At 57.9% G+C, this 17316-nt stretch overlaps 1 protein-coding gene across 1 annotated transcript; it reads left to right on the top strand.

Annotated features, from left to right (window-relative positions):
- Positions 1-9289: 9289 nt before the first annotated feature.
- SOX1 (SRY-box transcription factor 1) lies at positions 9290-10943 on the top strand. Its single transcript, XM_064472602.1, has one exon. It carries the CDS (start codon positions 9810-9812, stop codon positions 10941-10943), a length of 1134 nt encoding a protein of 377 aa, XP_064328672.1. The 5' UTR covers positions 9290-9809.
- The last annotated feature ends 6373 nt before the right edge of the window (positions 10944-17316 follow it).

The following is a 17316-nucleotide window of genomic DNA, read 5'->3' as shown; positions in this document are numbered from 1 at the left end:
TCGTCCCTCCCCGGAGGCATCTCCCCCCGAGAAAGGGGCAGGGGAGAGTGGCCCAGCAGGAGCGGGTCGGGAGAAAGGCAAGGTTAGAGGAGAAAGTGCGTGTGAGAGAGGGAAAGGGGAAGAGAAAGAGGAGGAAGGCTCCGGGCTCCACCTCCCCGCTCGGCGCGGCGCTCCAGCTGCTCTCAAACCAACTGCTCAATTCTATTCACTGCCGCGACGGAACAAAAAAGTGGCTATTTATTAGAATACTTGTTTGGTATTGTTCGGTGCCACACAAAAGGCGTTTCATTATGTTGGGGTGGGGAGAAAAGCCCCTCTCCTGTTTTTTTTTTCCCTTTCCTTTTCTTTTTTTTTTCCCCTCCTTTTCTCTCCAGAGCGAAACAATAACTTGAAATTGTCTTTAAAGTCTTTTCTATCAATAATAAATTTCATTTTCTCTCTCTCCCTCTCTCCCTCTCTCCCCCTCTCCCGTGCAGGGTGTGCGTGCGTGTGTGTGTGTGTGTGTGTGTGTGTGTGTGTGTGTGAGGGAGAGAGAGAGCGAGCGAGCGAGCGAGAGAGCGCGGCTGGTGAGTGTGCGTGTGTCGCCGGGCACTCGTGGCTCGGGCACAGCCGCCTGGGAGCTGCGGCTGGGCGAGGGGCGAGGAGGAGTGCTCGCCGGCCCCGCCGCACCGCCCCGCTCGCCCGGGTCGCGCTGCCCTGCGCCCGCCCGGGCACGGTCGGAGGAAGCTGTGAGCTAGGCTAGAGGAGAGGAAAAGCCGAATAATTAATAATAATTATTATTAATAATAACAATAATAACCATAATAATAATCAGGCTGCCCCTTGAGCTGATATGTTGGGAGGAGGCTGGAGCTGGAAGAGCAACTGTAAGTGTGCCTCTAACTTTTGAGGGGGTCTTCACCCTGTCTTGGGAAGGGAGGAGGGGAAGCCGGCGAGGGGAGGGCTTCCGAGTTACTTCTGCTGCAAGGAGGGAAGAGCCGTTCGCAATCACTGGGTTATCGGCTGTGACACGGTTTGGGGGGGGGGGGGGGGAGGCGTTGAGGGGGGAACACGACGGGGGACAGTGTTTTGGGCTGCCCCCCCCCCCCCCACCGCCTTGCCGGGGAAGACGCCTCACGGGGTATTGAGGCGGGGGAGGGAAGCGGCGGCCGGGGTCGGGGGCTGCGGGCGGGCTGGGGCGGGGAGGGCGCCGGGGGCGCGGCGCTCGCTCCGGGGACACGTTCAGAAATGAACGTGTCGGTGCGCGGGGGCCATTTAGTGAAAGGTGTTTTGGGCAAAGAGTCAATTTCGCCGTGACTGACCGACGGGCTTGGTTGTATTAATACCGGTCCCGTCTTCCACCCCCCCACCCCCACCCCCAAAAAAAAGGGGGGGAAATCAATAGGCAGAGCAGCCCTCGGCTATTACAACTAATGCCTGCTTAATCTCTGCCCCTCGGAGCGAGCATTCACATGGGCTCTTTGCATTGCTAATGCGGCCGGGCTGAGCCCGGCTCCATCTTCCCAGGGAAGGGGGGATCCCCGGATCCGGTGCCCCGTGAAGGTGACAGCTGCCGGGACCTTTCGACGGGGAGGCTGTGCCCAGCCTCTCCAAGTAAAGTCCTGGCGAAAAGAAACTCCCGGGGGTCGGGACTACCCGGGGAGCTCCGACCCGGGGTCTTACCCTCCCTCCCTCCTTCCCCAGCTCCGAGGTGGCTGTACAGCTTCCCCCTATTGCCATAAAGTATCGGGGTGCTTAAAAGGTGAAATTGATTTTTCCTTTCTTATTTGCCGGTGGCGTTTGGGGTCGATCAACAGGCAATGGAGCAAGGCTGTGCATCTATCGATCAGGGAGGGGACGGGTTTTGGCTGAATCTCTTTTCAGAAACAGGTGTTTAAACATGATAGCGGCTCCAGTCAATTAACCCATTAAAAACCCGTTTTATCGCATTGATTCCCGCAGGCTGCCATAAAAGGTTGTGGTTTGAAAGCTTCTTTGTTAAGGGGGGGGTGAGGTAGGAGGGTTGTGGATGGATGGATGGATGGATGGATGGATGGATGGATGGATGGATGGATGGATGGATGGATGGATGGGGGGAGGGGAAGGGTGCAAATTGTCCCCAAATGTACAGTATCGAGCAGGGAGTGAGATGCCCAGCTACCGGTTCTTCTTTGCCTTCCCACCAAGCCAGGATGCGCCGGCATCTCACCGGGCCCTGCCTCAGCCCCGGCGGCTCCCGGACCCGGCTCGGCGGAGGGGCAGAGCGGCAGCAGCGGGATCGAGGGGCTGCCGCCACCCCCCCCACCCTCCACCCCACCCAGGGGGCCGCCCGGCGGCGCAGCCCCCTGGCAAAAGCTGACATATCCCCCTAGTGAAAGGGTTCTCCCGTGGCGGGACGGGGGAACCCAGGGAGACACCCGCCCGCGGAGGAGGGGTCGGGCCGGGGGCTGCCGTCCTGCGCCGCCGGCGGGCCGGGGGTGCAGGTAAACGGTAGTCCTAGAAAGTTGCAAGCTCTGTTTTTCCCTGAACAGGACAATCTGTGAACAGCCTCCCCCTCCCCACCCCCCCACCCCGCTGCACACACACACACCCCGGTACCTTTTTCGGGTTTGCCCCTGATAACGCCATAAAATACTTGTTTGCTAAAGGCGTCAGTAGCCGCGTTATTATCCTGCCTTACAGGGAACCCCGGTAAGGGTGATGTGAAGTATCAGTCAGTCACCCGGTGCAAAACAGACCTGTGCAAATCACCCCTTTCCCAAAAGGCAAATAAGCACCGGATTCCGGCTCCGGCCGAGCCTCCGGTACCTCCCGTTGGAGGGAAGGAAGGAAACCGGTTTTTTCTCCTCGCCGCACCGGCGTTCGTTACCCGCCTTCCCGTGGCCGGGATGCTGCACTGGAGGGAGCACGGGGGTCTTGTATTTCCTCTGGGTACCTTTGATTTCCAGACTAGCGGGCTGAGATTATTTAGATGTTTCTCGTTTCCCCCTTGTTTGCTGTTTTCTGAGGTAAGCGCTGGATGCGACTGAAAAGGTTTGAAATCGTGTCAAAGTGATGTTTTAATCTCATTGAAAAGTGTATTAAAGGAGAAGATGTAATTTGTGGGGGATGTTTCGATGAAAGGAGAGATTGGAGTGGATGATACTTTTGCTCTCCCGTGAACCTCATGTCATGTTTATATTGAAGCCCGTGTAGTTAATCTAATTTGCAATAACAGGATGGCCTGCAAGAAAGAAGCTTCCATAGATTTCATTTCTTTCTTTCCTCGTTTATTTTCTACACAAATTCATTCTGACTTGCCCTGAACGATGCCTCTGCAATTTGGGGGTAACTGACAAGGACGGGAACCAGAAATATTTCCTTTATGACGTTCTAAACCCCACTTCTCCCAGCGATGCGCCACAGACGTACTCAGCCAGGTTGCCCTGCTGTAAGTGGGATGCCGCACTTGGGCTTGCGAAGCTCTTTTTTTCGCGACTGACATTTCAACGGCGCAATTTTAAAGATTAACTTCGTGAGAACTCCCGTGCCGCACCAGTCCGACCAGCTCTCCATCCCCGGAGCTCTTCTTTTGCCCTTAAAAGTTCGCCGTTACGAAACTGTACTTCCAAAATATTTTCTTTACGGTAGAAAGTAAATTGCTGGGTAGATATTTTGTTGTTGTTTTCTACAGGGGCCCTCGATTAACGCATCTTGTAAAAAGTAAAAGGTCTGGCCGTCCCTTTAGGAGGAAAACCCAAACCCTAGAAACCCTAGACAGTGCAAACCCTCATCTCCCGCGAGATGTTTTGCCGTCTGATTAGCGCGTATTCCCGGCGTGTGCCTTAGTAATAATAATGATAATAATAAAAAAAAATAAAAATCTGAACAGACTTGAAAATTACAACTTTTGTGTAACGTAAAAAGGTGTATTCAGCCTGTTAATTACAGGGGGTTGTGTCATTGGAATGTTATCAATGACCCGTTTAATTTTGCTCTAATTACTGACAAAATAAGGCAAGGATAGATCACAATACAGAAATATTCCTCTTTGGGAACAATATTGTGCTGGAAGTCGAGCTAATACGTAACACAAACAAACATTTTAGAACATGCTCCTGCTGGCAAAACTTCCTTAAGACCCCGTTCTGCTTTCTCTAACCCACTCGTAACTCCCACCGGGCTGAGGATCGGGCCCTTTCCAAGGCGAGAGGACACTCGCTATGTACTGCAAAGTTGGGGGGCGAGGTGAGGGGGGTGGGGGGGAAGACCCTCTTCTTAGGCGCGGGCTGACGGTCCCGCCGCCCCACCGGGGTGTCCCTCGCCGTTCCTCCGGCGGGGTGGGCGCGGGAGCCGTGCGGGGAGGTGACAGCCCCGGCCCCGCCGCCAGCCGGGACCCGCCGTCGCCTCGGGGCGGCCGCCGGCTGCCGCGGAGATCAAACGGGCGGGAGATCGATACTACTTCTTTTAGGAGCAACGAAAATATAAAGCCCCTTCTCAAAGCCGTTTAAAAACTAGAAAGGAAGGAGCGAAAACAACAAGGCCGGGATATACAGACTCTTCGGAAAGGGGCGATTTATCGATACCGGGGAGGGGTGTGTGTGATGAAGAATTCCTTTAGAAAAATGGCTCCAGCCGTCCTTTTATCTGACACAATAAATAAATAAATGGAAGTACCTCCACGGAGCAGGCGGCTGCCCTCCGGACGCTTTGATTTAGCCCGGAGCAGGCTGGACCTGAGCAACCCCCTGCGCCCCCTCCCCAGCGCCCACTCCCGGCTGCAGCCGAGTCCCGGCCCCGGCCCCGGGGGGCACCTGCCTGCTCCCACGGGGGCTTCAGGAACCTTTCGGCCCCCGTCTCGTACCCACCCTCGGTGTTCCCCCGCCGTGCCCCCTGCCTTTGTCCCCAGGCTCCCCCGCAGGGCAGTCTGAGCGCCGGTGGCCCGGGCTGCCCCTTCCCCGCGTGTTTGCAGCGCGGCGGTGGGCGACCCGTCTGTTGAGGGCGAAATACAGGGAAAACGGCCTGGGAACCGAGACGGACCCCTCCACGAGCCGCTCCGGGGAGCCGCAGCGGGGTCCCCGCCGCTCGGGTCGCGCTGCTGTCGCGACAGCCAGGGCTGTCCGGGAGCGGGACGCGCCGGGGCGGTGGCGGGACAGCCTTACCCTCGTCACGCTTCCCGTTGGTTGGCACCGCTCTCCTGGGCGAAGGGGGGAGACATTTCTCGTCAGGGAATTTTAGCCCTTTCCTCCCCCCCCCCCCGTTGCTTCCCCCCCCTTTTCCTTTTTCCCCCTTCCCTTTCATTCATAAACCTGGTGGCTATAGACGCAGCTTGAATATTGACGTCTCTTCCCCCAACTGCTCCTCCGTTAACCCAATTACAGAATTCATCAAGAACTGTGTTGAATTATCTCTTTCCATACAGTATCAGCATTAGCCTAATTAAAAGCTATAATGTCTGATATAATGATTAAATCGTTAGCTCTGCTGTAGGGAAGCAATATTTTGTTTTCCCTTCAATTAGAAGCTGATTGAGGTTTTCAGAGCAGGTCAGCTGTGAAATTTGAATTATATGTGTGAGTACCGTTCACAGGGTGAGCCCCTACTCGAAAGCTCCAGAGATTCTCCAAACGCTTTTACCCAGCAAGCTGGGAAAAGACAACAAAACACACAGAGAGCCTGTAGCTGATTTGGGATCGGGGCTGTATGATCCACCGGAACAGTTGTTAGTGCTGGAAAAGAAAGCGGGACTTCATTCAGGCGCCTTTTTTTTTCCCCCTCCACCCCATCCCGGCTGGGTAACAGTTCTTGTTCAAAACCGTGATCCCCGAGACGCCGAGTCACGGAGGAAAGGGCTCCCCCTCCCTCCCTCTCTTGCCTGCCCCCCCCCCCCCCGCCGGTTGCTCCCTTTGGCCCAGGTAACGACGCCCTGGGAGCGAGGGAGCGGTTTGCATTTCGCCCTGGCCAGCGGGGTTTTGCAGCAAAGTGCCAAAGGAGCTGCAAGCGATCCCCCCCGCCTTCCCCCCCCGCTCCGCGTTTCAGACGGGGCTGGCGAGGAATCAGCCCGCATCTTCCCCGAGCACCTCCCCACGGCATCCCCGCGGCGTGGGCTGGCGCTCGCCGGCCCCGGCCCGGCCCGGGGCGAAGGAGGCACAGCGGCAGCCAGCAGACGGCGATCGCCGCCTGCTCCGGGGCGACCGGCTCGGCCCCCGCCGCCCCCTCCTCGCCCTCGGGGCCGAGCAGGGCGGGGGCAGCGCGGGCACGGTGCCGGGACATCCCCAACCCCCGGAGGCCGGGGGGGGAGCTGTGGCCCGGGGGAGGCACTAGTCGCTCCGGCCGGGCTACGAGCGGGCCACGCCGGCACCTGCCCCCTCGGCGGGCCCGGGGGGCAGCCAGGGGTGCTAGCGGACCTTTAGCCCTCCCCGGTCCTGCTCCCAGAGCAGGCTCTCTCCCCGCTTCCCCTCTGGCTTCCCTGCAGTGTTCACCCACGCACACACTACTCCTGACGCCCCCCCCCCAGCCCCGGGACCCTCCTATTCCCGCCACCACCCGCCTCCTGTCTCTTTGCAACTCCACTTTCCTCCGGGGAAAGCCCGAGGACCTCTTATCTCCGGGCGCAGCCCCCGCCTTCACCACCCCAAGCCCCGCAGGCCCCTCCTGGCTCATCGCTTCTGTCAAACGGCCCTCGCAAAAGTGCTTGACCTCGTCCCTGCCCCGCGAGTGGGGATCTGCGTCACCTTTCCCACGGAAGAAAAGGCCTTGTGTGCCTCCCGGGCTGGTTTTTAACACCACCCCACCACCTCGCCCTACACCCCCCGGCCGCCGCGGAGCGGGGTGCGCCTGGGGCAGAGGGGCACAGGCGGAGGGCGTGGGGGGGCGCTCACGCCGACAGCATCTTCTCGCCCTCCGCTCTCCCTGTCCGCCTTTACCCACCCCAAAGGATCGTGTTCGTGGCGATTTGGCTGCTTTTAGGAGAGGGAAGAGGCTCTCGGTGTTTATTTGCAGGGGAGGGGAGGAGGGGGAAGCCCCACACCGAGAGAAAACCCGGGAGGGGGGCAGCCCCCGGGGGGCGGGGGTGAGGGGCTGTCGTCCCCCCCCCAGCAGGGAAGGGCAGGGTCAGCTTCAGCCGCGGTTTCCCTGCGTGTGAAGGGGGGCTGTGGGGAGACGGGGGTGTATCCCCGATTTCCAGGATGAGGGTGTGTTCCCAAGGGCTCCACCAGCTACCAGAGCGCATGGGACTCGTCCAGGAAAGGTTGCCCCCATCTGATTCATCCCATTTATTTGTCAGGAGGCCTTCGGGTACCTTTATCTCAAATTTCAGGGTGAAAAAAAAATACCACTAGGGCTTCAGGTGGATAACGTGCCAGCCATGTCATTTATCTCGCGGTTTTTATTCCTAATATCTTCATTTGGCCATCCAAGTGGAAATATGCCTTTCTGCAGTAACCTTCTCTCCCTTCCCCCTCCTCTTCTACCCCAACCAATTATATTTTTAATACATCATTTAGCAATCACGGCAGCCTCGCTTGTTTTGCCCCTGCAGATGTGGCAGCCCATCAGCTCGGGAAAAATCTCAGCTGGAGCAGCGTGGGCCCAATCCCGCACCACCTTCCCCCCCACCCCTCCACCCCATCTTTCCACCCTTAGGGCAGACTGGAAGGGAGCAGAGACCCCCGAAAGCATCCCCGCCAGCCCACCAAGCCAACAGCAAGGCCCTGGCTAAGCTCGAAGGGCCCAGAAGCAGGCCGAGCCTTCAGCCATGAGAAACGAGGAGACAGGCGCTTCCCTTTCCTCAGCAAACCGATATTATCGTGATGAGATCACTATTTCATGACGAGTCGTTGAAAAATAAAGGGGGGGGGAAAAAAAGTCTAATCCTAGCCCAGCGCCTAAGGCTGGTGCTTTGTGCACGGCGTGGGCTCCTCCCGCAGAAAACTTCTGGCCGTAATGGCAGTAACTGGGAGAGCTGCGGCGTGATTCCACCCCTTGGATGGCCACTAGGGTCAGGAAAATGAACGCTGGCGGATGGGGAAAGGAGCAGGGACGTCGCGTGTCCCTTTCTCCACCTGGCAAAAGACGACGGGGGTGGCGGTTTGCTTGCATGGGCGTTTGTGCAATGCAGCGGCCATCCTTGTGGCCGCAATTCAAGATTACAGCCTGAGTTTGTGTGGACCATTTTCTATAAAATAACTGTCATCTATCTCATGGGACAGCCATGGTGCAAAGATGGTCTTTTAATATTTTCAGGGGAGAAAAAATAAAAAAGTAACACGCCTGTACTTACTTTATACAAATATAACATGTTTCCGTGTACCTTCATTAGCCTCAGATGCTTTCAACTCCCCTAGGACTAAGTACGTAACCACTGTGTCCAGTCTCCACCTTGCACCCGCACCCAGGCCTGGGAGCAGTTTTAATGCTAGGGAGACCCGCCTTCTGTCCCCATCCCTTCCCCTGCCGTGGGGGCTCCGGTAAAAGCTCTAGAACAGGCAAAGCCCTGGGGAAAAAGCCGTGTTTAGGTGCCGCTGGCACCGGTTGCAGCGGCGACAAGGGAGGCCCGGCCCGGGGCGGACATCCCGGGGCGCCTCAGCCCCGCCAAACACCGCCCGACGGCGGTCTAAGGATGGACGGGGCAGCCCGCGGCGCAAGGCCTCCCTCCAGCGATGCCCGACGGGGAGGGGGTGCCCGGTGTCGTGCGTGTGCGTGTGCTTCCGTGTCCCGTCCCGTGTCACCCCCTCCCGCGGCCGGAGCGCGGGCCGAGGCGGGGGCGGGGACGGGGCGCGACGTGACCCCTCCGCCCGCCCCCCCCCCCTCCCACCCCGGGCACGGCGCGCCCCGCCGGACGTCACTGCTCAGCGCGCGCCATGCAAATCAGCGCCCGCCGGCGCGCTCCCATTGGCCGCCGCCAGGCGATTTAAGGCGGGCTCGGCGCGCCTCGTATGGCTGCAGCGCCGCTCGGCCGCGCGCCCGGCGCCTCCTCCTCCCCGTCCGTCCGTCCGTCCGTCCGTCCGTCCCGTCCGGGCCGCGGGAGGGAGGCAGGCCAGCGACAGCACGTTACCGTGCCACCGCCGGGCCCGCGCCTGCTCTGCTGGGGTTCCTTCCCCCACCCCCTCCCTTCCTCCCTCCCTCCCCCGATCCTCCTCCCGCTTTTTTTTTTTTTTTTAGTTAACGTTTAAATACTTTTTGTTGTTGTTGTTGCCTTTTTTTTTTTTTTTTTGCGTGGCGGTGGGTTCTCCTCTCTCTTCTGCTCCGTTCACCTGCGATCAGCGGATGCAAGTCACACACGCTCCCTCCCTCCTTCCCTCCCTCGCTCCCTCCCTCCCTCTCTCTCTCTCTCCAAGTTAGCAAAGAACAAAAAAAAAAAAAAAAAAAAAAAATAGCTCCGTTAAGGATAAGAGCGGGAGCGGAGGGGTGTGCGCGCGTGTGCCGGGGAGAGCCGGGAGCGGAGGACACCGCCGACGGCTCCGCACACTCCTCCCTCCGCGCCAAGTGAAGCAGCAAGTTTGCCGTGCACCTGTTTGAGCAGCTCGAATCCCCGCCGCCGCCGCGCCGCCGCCGCCGAGCCCCGAAAGTGATTTGCCAAAGGGAGAAAGTTTTCCGCCGGCGGGGTCGCCGATCGCTCTCCTCGCGGTTTTCTTCTCCCTCCTCCTCCTCCTCCTCCTCCTCCTCCTCCTCCTCCACCACCTCCTCCTCCTCCTCTTCCTCCTCCTCCTCCTGTTTTTTTTTTTTTGCACGGCGGTCGCTACCTAGATACAAACGGGTTTTGCCTCGCTCGCTCCCCGTCCTCCCGGGCTCCTCTATGTTTGATTCTTTTTTCACGCCTGGCGCCGGTGGAAAATAAAAAAGCTACTTGAATGTACAGCATGATGATGGAGACGGACTTGCACTCCCCCGGCGGAGCCCAGGCCCCCACGAACCTCTCGGGGCAGACCGGAGCGGGAGGCGGCGGCGGCGGCGGCGGCGGCGGCGGCGGCGGCGGGGGGAACAAAGCGAACCAGGACCGGGTCAAGAGACCCATGAACGCCTTCATGGTGTGGTCGCGGGGCCAGCGGCGGAAGATGGCCCAGGAGAACCCCAAAATGCACAACTCGGAGATCAGCAAGCGCCTGGGGGCCGAGTGGAAAGTCATGTCGGAGGCCGAGAAGAGACCGTTCATCGACGAGGCGAAGCGGCTGCGGGCGCTGCACATGAAGGAGCACCCGGATTATAAATACCGGCCCCGGCGGAAGACCAAGACCCTGCTCAAGAAGGACAAGTACTCGCTGGCCGGGGGGCTGCTGAGCGCCGGCTCGGCCGGGGGAGGCCCGGCCGGCGTCGGCGTGGGCATGGGCGTCGGCGTCAGCCCCGGCGGCGTCGGGCAGCGGCTGGAGAGCCCCGGCGGCACGGCCAGCGGCGGCTACGCGCACATGAACGGCTGGGCCAACGGCGCCTACCCGGGCTCGGTGGCGGCGGCGGCGGCGGCGGCGGCGATGATGCAGGAGGCGCAGCTCGCCTACGGCCAGCACCCGGGCAGCGGGGGGCACCCGCACCACCCGCACCCCCACCACCCGCACCACCCGCACAACCCGCAGCCCATGCACCGCTACGACATGGGCGCCCTGCAGTACAGCCCCATCTCCAACTCGCAGGGCTACATGAGCGCCTCGCCCTCGGGCTACGGCGCCCTGCCCTACGGCTCCCAGCCCCACCAGAACTCGGCGGCGGCGGCGGCGGCGGCGGCGGCGGCGGCGGCGGCCGCCTCCTCGGGGGCGCTGGGCGCCCTGGGCTCGCTGGTGAAGTCGGAGCCCAGCGTGAGCCCGCCCGTCACCTCGCACTCGCGGGCCCCCTGCCCCGGGGACCTGCGGGAGATGATCAGCATGTACTTACCGGCCGGGGAAGGCGGGGATCCGGCGGCCGCCGCCGCCCAGAGCCGGCTCCACTCCCTGCCCCAGCACTACCAGAGCGCCAGCACGGGGGTGAACGGCACCGTCCCCTTGACGCACATCTGAGCCCCCGGCGGCTCCCGCCGGTACCGGCGCCGGGAGCGGCGGAGGCGGGCGCGGGCGCGGCCACCGGCACCGGCTCCGCCACCGGCCCCGGCTGGGCCCCGCAGGACTGCGCGCCCCGCCGCCGCCGCCGCCCCACGCTCAGCCCCGGCCGCCCGCCCGCGCCCCGGCCCCGCTCCCGCCTTCCCCCCTCTTCTTTTTGCCTCTTGCTCCCCTTCCCTCCCCCGCCTCTCTTTTTTTTTTTTTTTTTTTAATTTTTTCTTTTCTTTCTTCCTTCCTTTTTGTACAGAAAAGAAATGTTTTGATGTTCTTGTAATAATAATAATAAATAATAATAACGAGAGAGAAAAAAGGTAACGGTTGCTTCACTTACCTTTTTTTTTTTAGCAGGACTAGTTTATGAAACTAGTTTTAGACTGAACTTCCGTGTTTTATCGAGACTTTTTGTACAGTATTTATCATTCACCCAAGAGACATAGAGCGTTTATTTGCAAAAGAGGAGAGAGAGAAAGGATTAAAAAAAAAAAAAACCGACGGCGAAAAGACAAAAAATATCAATAATAACGGCACAAAGTTGTGGGCGATGCCAACTTTTATACCGCGCGGAACCGCTACGATTTCAGTCACGGATCGCTTCTTGCGAAGGCTTTTTGTTGCCTAATTAACTCGAAGTTGATGGGGAAACAGTTCTCATTTATTACTCATGTACTAAGGCAAATCCAAAACAACCCTTAAAAGTTTTTTGTAGATGTTGTCGCGTTTTGGGTTTTTTTTTTTGTTTGATTTTTAAAATTTGTTTATTTATAAAACTTTTTTTTTCTTTTGGAGGCTGCAATGGTTTGTTTCGGTTTGGTTTTTTTCTTCTTTCTGGGTTTTATAAAACTTCATGGTACGTGGCTCTTTTTGTTTGTTTATTTGTTTTCTCTTTGCCTTTGTTTTCTTTTTGTATCATTTCTTGTAAATGCATTGTGAAATAATTTTTATTTAGGCGTTACGAGGGAATTCAGATTGTGTACATAGTTTACTAAAAAGCCTTTCTGCTAAACAGAAATCCTAAGGATGCGTTCAATTTTGAGTTAAATAAATTTCAAAGCGGAAAAAGTCACCCGTTTTTCTTAAAAAAAAAAAAAAAACACACAAAAAAAAAAACCACAAAAAAAAAACCACCAAAGCTAACCGGAGAACATAGTAGTGTTTACCATGGTGTGCTTGGAAATACAGCAGGTAAACTTGGAATGCGGGGAGGAAGTTTTAAACCGGAGCGGCAAACGGAATGGGGTGCGATGCCCCCGTAAATGTCGATGTCTCCTAACCCGTATAAATCAGGAGGGATGAAGGGAGATTTATTTTAGTACCCGTTCCGTATTGCGAGGGGAAGGCGATTTACTGAACTACTCTTCCCAGCCGCGAACGTTCATTTGGTGTATTTTGTGGCTGGGCTGGCGGTCCGGACCTTGCCCGGGGCCATCACTTTTCCCCCGGGGGGGAGGTCGGTGCCCCCCCGGGCTGGCGGGGACCCCCGACCTCCCCCGGGGGACGCGCAGGCAGCGGCCGGCCCGCCGCTTCCCTTCTAATTAACAGCAGGAGAAGGGGGGGGAAGAAAAAAAAAAAAAAAGCGAAAGCGCTTCGGTTTGAGCGTCCCGAAAAGAAAAGCCTCCTCTAAAGCCCAAGCCCGAAAAGCAGCCCCATGCCTGCCGAGCGTCCCGGGGGGCGAGCAGGGAGCGGCGGGGTCACACGCTCCCACCCCGCGCAAACTGGGGCGCCAGTGTCAGCGACTGGTGCGAAAGCTGGCGAGAAAAACGAGGAGTGTCTGTTCCTTGCAAAATGTTGTTCGATGCTTTGAAATTGAATTTAATTTATTTTTTTTTCTCCTAGCTGTTGATCGGTACCTTTCGATATGCCGGAATTAAAAGTTTGCTGTAAACTTCGCCTGACAGTAATAAGAGCATTCGGCGTTGCATTTAAATATCGTACTGTAGCAAAAAAAAAAAAAAATTAAAATTGGTCATAACCGCTTAAACAAAAGGAAAAAAAAATTATGTTTTTAGCTTCCAGGGCGGTAACGTCGGTCGCAGCAGGCTTTTTCAACCATCTTTTAGAGCTGGCGAACGAGTACTTCATCCATCCCGGAGTGGGGAAGTGTTAGCTGGTTAATGAGGAGCGGTTTCGGTCGTTGTCAGAGACTGCACTTTACCTATAGCGCTGACGTGTCAATTGACATATATAACCCTTCGGAGTAATTTTAATAATTTTGTTTAAATCACTGATTCGTTCAAGCGAACACAAAATTTTAATGGAAGCTGTCTGTTGATTTCAAACCCAAATTCTCCCCCCGCCCCCCCGTTTGTTTTTGTTGTGTTTTTTTTTTATTATTATTATTATATTTTAAATTAATATTATAATTTTCAAACTATTTGAGCCTTTATTAAAGCGAGGTGTGTGCGGGGCCAGGCAGTCATCAGGCAAGTTTTGGAAATGCTCAGCTTACAGACAGCGGACACAGAGAGCAGGAACCTGTGAGAAACCGTGGCGATGGTTACCTCTAGCCAAGCCCCGTCCTAGATGTAATTTAAAATATTAATAGGCGCACCTTTAAATATGCAGAATAAGCGGAGTACCTGTTGAACTGCTTCTTGAAACGCGTTATCCGTCATGTGCACTACGTACTCACACATATCTATACGCACTATAGGTAACGTCGTGACCGAAGAGAAGCGTCCGTGTGTTGTCTGTACGTGTGCACATGCAGACGCGTGTGCAACCTTGTTACGTGCCTTTTCTTTAAGGGTCATAGCTATTGAAAAATCTCATTTACTGACAATGCGGAAGAGAAAAATCCCGGCGAGACCATCCCGTGTCGCCGAACGCCACTGATGGAACAGGCGGATTGGGGCCGTCAAGGGAGAAAAGCAAATAAACATCTGTACGCGTCCAAACCACAGAAATACTAGGGGAAGTGCTTAAAAGAGAAATATTACGGCTCTCTAAATGAGCTCTGTTTAGCGAGGCTTCCCCCCTCCCCTCACACTTCAGCGGCTCAATGGCGTTATGCCTAGAATAATAGGAATACCTGCACTTTCATCACAAGGGGATTAAACAGACCCAATCTCGGCTATATTCAAATAAGCTTCGAATATTCGCAGGCCCCCTTTCACAGAAGTACAATCCCCTCTGCCAAACTCCAACACACACCCCAGAAAAACCAACACAACAAGCACCCACCACCATAAAGGTAGAATTTTTTGCTGTTCGTGGGTTACTGCTCTGGCGGTTTAGTTTAATTTGAGTTAAACTTCACATTTGGGTATAGAAAGAAAGTTAAAACAACTTTGCTAGGCAGACGAGGTGGGTTTAGGTACAGTAAAATAATTCGGTCTCCGAGCTTTTTGCTGTGCGGGTTATATATATAAGAGAATAATTGAATATGCAAAACTAAGAATAGGTTTAAGCGATTTATGGTTTAAGTACATTACATCTAAAATTGTATGAAATGTTCCTCCTATAACATGATTGACAGAGCTATTAAAATCACCTATGTGAAAGAATAAAAAAAAAAAAAAGCTCTCTCGTTTTCAGTAAAAGGAAGGAAAATCCAGGGAGGAAGGCGAAGGGGAGCGGGGCGGAGGTGCCCTCTCTGCGGAGTTAGGCTGCGGGTAACATGGGGGACTTGGGGTCAGGCCCCCCGCGGGCCGGACCGTCCTCCCACCCCTCCCGGTCACCTCTCCGCCGGCGGGTCCCTCCGCCCGGGGAGGGGGGCTGCGGCAGGGGAGCCGAGAGGACAGGAGATACAGTGCGCTGACAGGTTTGATCCGCTCCAAACTTCAAGCCAAAACGCCAACCTGGCCTGAACTCCACATCTCTTTCTCCAACGATTCTCCCTCTTTTTTTTTTTTTAATTTTTCCCCTCCTTCCCTTCTCTCCCCTTTTTCCGTGCGTGGCTCGCTAAGCCTTTCCCTCCAGCTCCACTCCTCTGCGCCTTCAACCGGAGTCACACCGCAGCAAGCCCGGAGGTGGGGGTGGGGGCATCGATGGGACGGCTCCTGGCCTCTGGGAGCAACGCAGCGGGGGGAGGACGGGGGGGACCGGCCACACATGAAATTGCCCGTGAAGATAAAAAGAGGGACGGCTCTAGAAATCTGCGCGGGGGGCCGTGAGGACGCAGTCCCAGTACGCTCGGGGGGGGGCCACAGCGGGGCAAGAAGCCCCCTCCTCCCCCCCCCCCCCCGAGATGCCCCTTGGCAGGGCTGGGGGGTGGGGAGGATCCTCCCTCCCAGCTGCGCCGCATGCAGGCAGCATCAGGCCGGAGGCACCTGAACGCGTGACGCGGTTACAGCTTTTTATTATCATGCGTAAACTGCCACGGAACTTGTTGGACGGGGGGGGGGGGGGGGGGGGAGGGGGGATAATTACAAAATCCAAACCCAAAACACCACCCCACAGCGCCGAAAACCAACCCAGATAGCTAATCTAAGCGTTGCTATAGAATAAAACGCAGCTAAAACGCTCGAGCTGCCCGTGGGTTTGACGCGTTAGCCGGCTCTCTCCTCGGGCGCCGACCCCTCTCCCTTGCCCTGCGACGCCCCCGCCTCTCCCGGGGACTCGCCGACACACACCCACACCCCCTCCCCGGGCCCTTTTCTGCCCTGTCCCCCTCCTGAACACTTTCTGCCCACTCCCCCCGGCAGGCTCCGGCTCTCCCCTTCCCTCCCACGCCCAGCAACACGGGGAGGGCCGGGAAGGGGCAGCCCCGTGGGGGCGGACAGCGTCAGAGCGTGTATGTCTGTCCGTGTGCCAGCGTGTCCGTGTGAGTGTGCAGGGGGCTGATCTTGCAGGAAGGCCCCTCCTCGCTGAGCAAGACCCCCGGGCTCGTGGATCAGTGGGCCTGCGGAGTGCTGCTCGCGGGGTGCGCGTGGGTGTGTGCCAGCTGCAGCCCCACGAAGTGAGGTGCCCCCGGTGCCGTCGGAGGGGCTGCAGATGAATGATGCAAGAGGAAGACGGGGGTGAAGGGGGGGGGGGGGCAGGGAGAGCGCGGGGTGGGGGGGGAGGAGAAGGAGGGCCGGTGTTTGGAGAGCGAGGGATTAGCGAGGAGAGCCCTGACCCCGGGATCAACGGCCAGTCAAACCCGGTTACAATCACCCAGCGGAACACCGATGGCTCCCGCTGCAGCGGCAGCGGCCGGCCGGGCAGCCAGCGAAACCAGAGCCCCCCGCGGAGCGGGAGGCTGGGGGGGGAGGCCCCGGCCCGCCTCCGGGGAGAAGGGAGACGCCACAGCCTTTGAGGGGTGTAGGGGGACGGGGAGGGGGGGGAGGAGGCTGGGGAGGGTGATCCCGGCGGGAGGGCAGGGGGCTGAGCGGGTGGCAGTGGGGAGGATGCTGCGGGGCGCCCCGTCTCCTGGCCGCAGCCTTCTGGCCCCTCACGGACAAGCAGGGCGGGGAGGAAAAGAGGGGGGGATCCTTCAGGCTTGAGGAGGGGGGGGGGGGGCGCGAGATAGCTGGGGAAAACAAGTGCGTTGCTGTCAGCCGCGAAAGGCCGCTCTTGAACTTCACGCGGGACCCTCCCGGGCGACACCAAAGCCCGGCTCCGGCCATGCGTTCCGGTCCCTCCTGGACCGGAGACCATCTGCTGCGTGGCTACCGGGGGCGGGGGGCGGGAGGCGAGCCGCCCCCCGACGGGCGACCGAGCGGGGCCGGCAGCGGCGGCTGGGAGCCTCGGCCGCCGCTCCACGCCCCGCGGGGCACCGGCGCCGGCGCTCCGCCGGGCCGATCACACCCCACGCACAGACACTGCACGGGGGGGGGGGGGGACGGCACACAGTAACATTTTTTTTGCGGGGGGGAAGCAAACAATCCCTCCACCTGGCGGTATTTTCGCCCCTCCTCTTCCAGAAAACACAGCTGTCCCAAAGCGAGGATGCTCAGTGGCTCGGTGCGACCCCACGGCCACCACTGATCACCCGTGTCCGAGCCAAAGGGGAGCTAGAGCAGATGGGCCTGGCCTGGCTCAGAGACATTTCCCCCCCGGGAGGGCGGGCGCCCGGGGGCAGCAGGCAGGGACTGGGAGGTACGGGTCAAGATTAAGCGAGTCTCCGTGGGTTCGTGCTGAGGTTAGGGGTGGACACTGTTTCCCGGGGGGAAACTGGGGTCTGGGGCAAGTGGTTTCAGACGACTGAGGGGGAAAAGAGTCAGACAGCAAAGCCCTTGGCTTGGCTGAAAAGTCTATTCGAGACAGGCAAGACCAAAAAAGAGGCAGAGAAGACACAGCAGAAAACGTGGCAGGACACGGTCTTGCAAAGCTCCGAGCTGGGCACGGAGGGGAGGGCTGGCATGACCGAGGGGTGGTTACAACGAGAGGCGTGGGGGAGCGGTGGGAGCCGACC

The sequence above is a fragment of the Phalacrocorax carbo genome, chromosome 1, assembly GCF_963921805.1.
Source record: "Phalacrocorax carbo chromosome 1, bPhaCar2.1, whole genome shotgun sequence".
In the NCBI taxonomy this organism is placed as follows: Eukaryota; Metazoa; Chordata; class Aves; order Suliformes; family Phalacrocoracidae; genus Phalacrocorax; species Phalacrocorax carbo.
This window is presented reverse-complemented; position numbering and strand designations above follow the sequence as displayed.